The sequence below is a fragment of the Daktulosphaira vitifoliae genome, unplaced genomic scaffold (assembly GCF_025091365.1).
Source record: "Daktulosphaira vitifoliae isolate Bord-2020 unplaced genomic scaffold, ASM2509136v1 Scaffold_1, whole genome shotgun sequence".
Taxonomy (NCBI): domain Eukaryota; kingdom Metazoa; phylum Arthropoda; class Insecta; order Hemiptera; family Phylloxeridae; genus Daktulosphaira; species Daktulosphaira vitifoliae.
The window spans coordinates 48,278,756-48,287,177 of record NW_026099572.1 but is presented as its reverse complement, the minus strand read 5'-3'; the positions used below and the strand labels follow the sequence as shown (position 1 = coordinate 48,287,177).

Below are 8,422 nucleotides of genomic sequence, written 5' to 3'. Positions count from 1 at the left end.
AATATTTTTAATAAAATGTAAAAAAAATAATTATTGAGATATAGCTATTGACCTAACGTATAACTATTATTTAAAAAAAAAAATCAGCTAAAAATATTAACTGAATCAAAAGTTATTTAAGTTGTCAGTGAGTGGTGGGCCACCCTGTATATATATATTAAAAAATATATAAAAATATATTTATATATTTTGAGTGTAAGCCAGTGACTTGCAGTCAACTTGGGCAAATCTATATGAACTACCACATTCGGGCTATTTATGAAAAACATTTATAGGTTTTCAAATAGTATAAAATTTGTATCTGGTATAAATTATTTTTTATAATACTGTAATAAATAATATATATAGTGATATTCAAATGTCAACCATTGATTATTTTAATTGAAATTAATACTGGTATATGAATTTTAAATCCAATTAAAAGAGAATTGATAACACATGGTTTTTACTTTATTAAGAAAAAGGATTAATGAATTTGAATAAATTTTTGAAACAATCGACGAAGTGTATCAAAATAACTGAATCTCTGTATAAGTTGCGTTATAATAATTCTCTCAACGAAGAAAAGAAGATGACTTTAAATGAATTAAAAAAAGTTCTTGTAGTAAAAGAACTCGATATCACAGAAGAACTAGTTACTACATTAATAACAGATTATAAATTTACAAACGAACAAGATATCAGCATGGAAGGTAAAATAATTACTATGTAAATTTTTTTAAATTTTTACAACCAAGGCCAATGTGATCTCTTTCAAAAAGTTTTCTTAATTTCATAATCAATAATTAATTAGTCACCATGATGGTGAATAGCAATTCCAGTTACTGAATTAATTTTTATCCAACCAATTGAAACTATTTGCAATTGATTCCTATAAGCTATCTATCCAGCGTCATTAAATTTCACTTTTACAACTTGATCTTTTTTCCCATTATATGTAATAAGGATTACTAATTTTACTTGATATAAAATAGATTTTCACTGAATAAAATTTTTTATTAAGTAACTTAAAAAAAATGGTCAAAATATTTTTAAAAATTTCAATAATTGCTTTGACTTATAGCGATTATCGAAAAAAAAAATAGTTAATAAAAAGTAATTTTATTTATTAATCAGATTGAATTATTCCGTGTATTAAAAAAAAATTGTCTTTTTGTTACTTTTAAATAATTAATGATATATTTTTATATTTTTTAGAATTCAGAAAAACATTTGTGTCAATAATGTATAACCAAATCTATACCATACCAGTTAAAATTGCATTACAAGAAATGAGAAGAATAATTTAACTACAAATATATTTAGAATTTTAATACAAATTATTACGTTATAAATGTTTTCTAAATTATTTGATAGTCTAAAATATTTAAAGAATAAAACAAGATATTATTTTACCAGACTAGATAAATAAAAAAAATCAAAAATGTGTTTTAATTTAAAATTTTAAATATCATTTTCATTTGTCATTCAAAATATTTTTTTCTTCAAATACTAAACAATATGTGCCTATTAAATTATATCGTCAAATAAAACTAAAAAATATTAGCAATTTGTATTATTTTTGAACTCCAGTCATTGCGGTGATAGTACTGAAGGGCAGGGAGAAAGTGCGTCCTAGTAGTCAATATTTCGGGAAAGCTAAGTTATCATGTAAAAAATACATTGTTTCAACTCTTTTTCTGGAAACGGACCAAACATCCGTTCAAGAGTATTGTTTTGGAAATCCCTCCATGATTATGGGTAATATCCCACATAAAATTAAAATTTAGAAAAAAATGACAAATTTATCTTAATAAAAATAAACAGTTGATACACAGATAAGTATTTATTTACATATTTTAATAATTGTTCAAAAACGGATTCCTAGAATGAGTTATTTTTGTATGGATGATATTTGATATAGCTCCTTTTAAAAATTATGAAACAAGAATCGTAATCCCTCTTAAAATTAAGTTATAACAAAAAAAAATGAAAAATTTATCTTTATAAAAATAAACAGCTGATACGCAGATATGTTAACAATATTTTAGCTTCGATGCGAAGCTGAGAAGGTATTGGTTTTACTAAGATGTGTTTTTTTTTTTTTTTTTGTGTGTCTGTTACCACTTTTTCTCAGCTCTCACCGAAGGGATTTCTTTCAACGATACGTCAAAAGATCACAAATCGTATCTAGTCGAAGACATTACCCTTCAAAATTGAAAAAATTTCCCTCGTTACCTGTAAATGGAGGAAACCTCCAAAAAAATTACAAATTTAAAAATCGCTAATTTTCGAAATTTTTTCAATTTTTTTTACTAAAATGTGCCGTAACTTTTTCAAAATTTAACATATCAATATAATTTTTTTTTATAGATGCTTGATGTCTTTACCTATCATTTGATATATTTTTTTTGTAAATTTGACCCTTTATCTGCCCAAAGGGGGGGATTTAAAAAGACAACTTTTTCAAAATAACTTTTCTAAGTGTTCCGGAAGGTCTGACACTTTTATATATATCTTAAATTAAAGCTTATGTAATATACTTTAATTTGAAAAAAAAATTTGACCTCAGACTTGTTTTCGTGGTAAAAAGACATCAAAGTTAATAAAAAAAAAACCCAGCACAGGGGGTAGCGGCACAGTGAATCAATATAATTTTTTTTTTTATAGATACCTTAAACATTTACCTATCATTTTATATATTTTTGTGAATATTTGACCCTTTAACAGCCCACAAGAAGGGTTTCAAAATGGTAGCTTTTTTACAAAAAATTAACTTTTTCAACTTAACTTTTGAAAATGTTCCGGAAAGACTGACACTTTTATATATACCTTAAATTAAAGCTAATGTAATATACTTTAATTTGAAAAAAAAAAATTTGACCTCTGGACTTGTCTTCATGGTGAAAATGACTACCGTATGCAAAAATATGCTATTTTTGTGAAAAAATTCTTGATATTATATTTTACATTTTTTAACATTATGTTGCTATAACTTTTTAAAAAATGCATGAATCAACTTTATTCTTTAATGATAAATACTTTATATATACTTCTTTCATTCGACATACTTTTTTTTAAAATCGGACCATTTCCCTTTATACAGGGGGGGTGCAAACCTTTTAAAATGCGTATAGAAAGTAGAACTTTTTCAACTTAACTTTTGAAAATGTTCCGGAAAGACTGACACTTTTATATATATCTTAAATTAAAGCTTATGTAATATACTTTAATTTGAAAAAAAAAAATTTGACCTCTGGACTTGTCTTCGTGGTGAAAACGGACATCAAAGTTAAAGAAAAACGTACGATTTCCGTTAAAAAATTCTCGATTTCATATGTTATTTTATTTAATTTATATTTTATATAACTTTTGGAAAAATGCATGGATCAATATTATTATTTTTTTATAAAAAATATTTATATACTCCTTTCATCTGGCACGCTTTTTTTGTATATCGGATCATACCCCTTTAACAAGGGGGGTCAAACTTTAAACATGCGTATTGTTACTAAGATATTTTCAATTTAATTTTTGAAAGTATTCCGGAAATACTGACACTTTTATATATATCTTAAATTAAAGCTTATGTAATATACTTTAATGTGAAAAAAAAAAAATTTAATCTCTGGATTTGTCTTCATGGTAAAAATGACTACCGTATTCAAAAATTTGCTATTTTTGTGTTAAAATTCTGGGTTTTGTATTTTATTTTATTTTAAAATACCTGACAAGGGGAGTACAGATTTTCATAAATATTATATAAATTAAAATTGATATAGTATAGATAGTTAAACTTATTTAAATATGTTTGTTTCTTTTAAGTCGAGAAAAATAACTTTGAAATTTGAATTAGCTTAAATAGCCAATTTTTTCATCCGACTCTAGCAACATACAGTTGCTGAGTTGGTAAAACTTATGTTTTACACGCTTGGGGTACGAGGTTCCAACCCGCGTTTGCAGGGGCGAAACTACAGGGGGGGCATCTTGCCCCCTTAAACCTACTCCAGGCGGCCATTTGGACTTTTTCAATTCTATAGTCGGCTAAATCAAAGTAAAGAAATCGAATAGAGAAAAATTGTTTTTATCATTCAATTTTACGTTTTTACTTGTCCATAGACGATAGACATAGACATAATATGTATATATATATATATACACATACGGATAAGCAAAAAAAACATTAAATAAAAGAATATTTTTTTATATTTTATATTCTGTTGTCATCTAATGGTAAAACCAATGTTTGCGTCTACTAATACGCTTACGACTCTTTTGAATCGTTATCTTTACTCAATTTTATATACGTATTATTGGTTTTTTACACCGTTTGTCAGCTGATAAGATAGTACATGTAAGTAAATTATTACACCAACCACCCATTTACCCACTGGTCACTCCCAGCATTTTTGGAATTAGTTTTCATTTTATCAATTGACAACTGTGTTTTTAATTATTTTATTTCTCTTTTACCGTGCTCTGAAACTAGCGACATCGTCAACACTTAATCGTTACTACCTAATTAAACGACGTGAATTTAACAAGTAAGCGTTTTCATTTAGTTAACTAAATTTACGAAAATTTTTTATGAATAATATTGAATGTATATTACACATATACAACTTATGAGTTTAATTTTTTAAATTTCAATAATTATTAAAATATTTGTGAAATGAGCCATAAGTNTCCATACCCCTTATAGGTTAGTTTATGTTATGTTTCCTGTATAGGAATTGTTGACGGAGACGTAGCGTTAATTTTAAGTAAATATGTTAAATCTAACCTTATGAAGTTTACCTTATCCTTCCAGTAGATGGCATCGTACTTTAAACCGCCATTTTGATTGATCTTAACATCCCTACCTAAGTCACCTATTACCTCCACCATCGTGGTATCACGCCCCCTCCTTATCACCGCCATTATAAGACCATACCTCCCCTTTCCTCATCTATGATAAGACCACGCCCCCACTACCCTTACAATGATAAGACCACGCCTCCCCATATCCCAACAATGATAAGACCACGCCTCCTCCTTACCCTATCTATGATAAGACCACGCCCTCTGTGTGACCTCGACATTACCCCCACCATCGAAAGACCACGCCCCCTCATGCCACGCCCACNATACCAGACATGAAACGGCTTGTCATAATGGAAAACGAATTAGAGTAAAGGAACCAGGGGCTCTTAAGAACCCATTTGAAGCTGCACTCAAAGCTTCTAATAAGAATTTTAAAGTGGCTTCATCAAGTTTATTGGAAAATGTTTGTATATTAAATCATAATTAAAATACAGTTATTTCTTAACTCATACTTTTTAGAGTTTAGAAAAATATTAGATCAAATATTATAAATTGTTATGTTTGTTATTAATAGCAATCAATAATTTTATACAATAACACACCCAATTTTATGAGTTTCACTACCTTAGTTATTAAAATCTAAGCTTAACTCTAAAACTTGTTCCAATTTTCCATTGAATCTAAAATATCATTAACCATTTAAAAAGAAAATATAGTTTATTTTGTAAAATAGCTAACTGATGAACAATTTTGTTAGGTGAACTCAAAATTAAGTCCAATCTCCGATGTCCAGTCACCAATATCTGTTATTAAGGCTGGTGACACTGCACAAGTTTCTGAAATTGAATTTATGGAAACCAATGAAACATAAAAAGAGAGCGAAGATATTGAGAGTGAATTAAAAGTCATTAATGAACTTGATAATTGTGATTGTACTGACCAAAGTTCAGAAACATTTTTAAAATATTCAGATTTATCAGAAAACGTTTTTGGTTGTGCTGGACAGTTTAAAAATTTAATTGATTATATAGATATGTGTAAACCAATCATTCAAAAACTTCACGAAGATGAAGTTACAAATAGTTACAAGTTTGTAATTGAAGTTAAAGATGCTATAACACACATCCTTAAAACTTCCTCTTTAATAATGAACAGATGTAATGTGTTAATGACACAGATAGATACAGCTTCAGAAAATTTTACTGAAAAAGATCTTGTGAGTAGTAAAGTACATCATGATCCAGGACTCAGAACTAAAATAACTTCAGATAATCAAAGAAAATACCTAATCATGTTAGGCCCACATCAACCAAAACTAAACATTTACCCAAAGCGAGAAGCACATCGTTTTAATCCATCTTGGTATACTGAATACCCACACTTGGAATATAATACAGCGAAAGATGCAGCTTACTGTTTTGTTTGNAGTACAGCGAAAGATGCAGCTTATTGTTTTGTTTGCAGTTTATTTTCTGATGTAGCTGGTCGTCAAAAAAGTAAGGGATATTGGAACGAAATCGGCGTAACTGGATGGAAAAAAATGAAAGGCTCCAGTGGTGTGAATAAAATGGGAAAATTACAGAAACATTTCACTTCTGAAGCGCATAAATCTGCATTGGCTGATTATTGCAACTACATGAAAAAATCGAATAACATTGATGTTATTCTTGACAAAACAGTTCGTGAGCGAAAAATTCTGGAAGAGAGCAATCAAAATTTTCACAAAGAAGTAATTTGTATCTTACTGGATGTAACCAAAACCCTCGCTAGACAAGGTTTAGCGTTCAGAGGAAAAGATGATGATGAAAATGGTAACTTCAGACAAATTACGTATTTACTTTCTAGGCACTGCCCATTGTTAAAGAAATGGCTCAATGATTCTTGCTATCGGCTATACCATTCTACATATTTGAGTCCTCAATCTCAAAACGAGTTTATAACCATCCTTGCGTCATCAGTGAACAAAACTATAATAGAAAAAGTTAGGGAATCCGGACAGTTTTCTGTAATGGCTGATACTACGCCTGACTTGTCCCATACAGATAGGCTATCAGTAGTTGTAAGGTTCGTCAATAATGAAGGTACAGCAGAAGAAAGATTAATAGAAGTCCGCGAAGCTTTAAATAAGACTGATGTAGGAATGGCAAACGACATATTTGACACATTACAAAAAAATGAGTTAGATCCTGATAATCTTGTTTTTCAGTCGTATGATTTTGCCAGCAGTATGTCTGGAGTATTTAATGGTGCACAAAAAAAATTAACTGAAATATTAGGTATAAAAATACCTTATATTCCATGTCAAGCTCATAGAGTCAACACATTTATTGAACATGGTTGTGAAGCTAGTCTTATTATATCTGATATGTTTTCAGTAATGCAAGAAATTTATGTATTTTTTTCTTCGAGTACAAAGCGATATTCTCCATTACTGAAAAAACTAGCTGATATTGAAACTGCTTTAAAACTCAGAAATTTATCCAAAACGAGATGGACAGCACGTGCTGAGGCAATTAAATCTGTTTGGTCATCGTTTCATATAATTATTGAAGTTTTAGATGAGATAACAAATACAAAAGACAAATTCGATAAATCTACTAGAAATGCAGCATATTCTTTATCAAAACGTTTAATTTCTGTTTTAAGTATTATTTTTATGAAAAATGTTATGTATAAGATGAAGTTGTTAACTGAGTGCCTCGAATCAACTGAACTTAACATAGCTGATGCAATCATATTCATGTCAAGTACTCTAGAATCATTAAACATTATTAATTCTGATGTAGATGGCATGGACAACCTTATAGATAGTTCAATAGCGTTTTTGAAGTCGTTTGATGTGGATGCTGAAAAAGAATTTCTAGTTCGTCATAGACGTCGACTTGTACCTAAGCGCTTTGACAATAATAGAGATAATGCAGCTAATATGTCATTTAAAATGTTTTATAGAAAAGAATATAAATCTGTTTTGGACGAGCTCATATCACTGATGAAAAATCATTTGGAAAATTGCATTAGTACAATTAAACCATTATTTAATCTATTCAACCCCCCTTTATTAAGGAACAACTTAATCGAAAGTAAAATTCAAGATGCAGTGAATTTTTTACCCAAACAACTTGTTGTAGATTCTCTAAATTTACAGATTGAATTAGAAATACTTTACGACCAATGCAAAGAAGTAAAAACTGTTTCAGATGTAGTTGGACTTTCAGAACTAAAAAAATGCTTCCCATAGCTAATAGAATGTCTCGTTTATTGTGTACAGCCCCAGTAACTGTAGCTGGAAATGAGCGTTCGTTTAGCAAGTTAAAGTTGGTGAAAAATTACTTAAGGACAACTCAGAGTGACTCCCGTTTAAGCGATTTACTATTACTTTCTACCGAAAAAGACATATTGGATAACATAAATTTAGATTTTATTGCAAAAAAATGGTCCAATTTAAAAAAAAGAAGAATTTGTATAAATTAAATTTTTGTATCTTGATGGCGTGTGTTATGTACTTTTTTATTATGATCACATAAATTCAGATTTTATTGCTAAAAATGGCCAAATTAAAAAAAAGAAGAATTTGTATTAGATAAATTATTGTGTCTACCTTTAACTATTTGTTTTAAGTTTTTTCTTTTTTATAGTCAGT

At 28.7% G+C, this 8,422-nt stretch overlaps 2 protein-coding genes across 4 annotated transcripts in view; both read left to right on the top strand.

Moving 5' to 3' along the window:
* LOC126900283 (uncharacterized) overlaps window positions 1-1,543 on the top strand; it is an 8,896-nt gene extending 7,353 nt beyond the window's left edge. For 2 of the 3 annotated variants that reach the window (XM_050675909.1, XM_050675902.1), the window contains exons 3-4: window positions 459-692; window positions 1,198-1,542. In XM_050675909.1, the coding sequence (XP_050531866.1) occupies window positions 459-692; window positions 1,198-1,289 (326 nt within the window). In that variant the 3' untranslated portion in view covers window positions 1,290-1,542. Of the gene's footprint in view, window positions 1-458; window positions 693-1,197 lie in introns of all 3 variants that reach the window. The other variant, XM_050675892.1, reaches the window with a different exon arrangement.
* Window positions 1,544-5,815: 4,272 nt separating this feature from the next.
* Window positions 5,816-8,020, top strand: LOC126893925 (zinc finger MYM-type protein 1-like). Its single transcript, XM_050664482.1, has one exon. The coding sequence runs from the start codon at window positions 5,816-5,818 to the stop codon at window positions 8,018-8,020; it is 2,205 nt and encodes a 734-aa protein (XP_050520439.1).
* The last annotated feature ends 402 nt before the right edge of the window (window positions 8,021-8,422 follow it).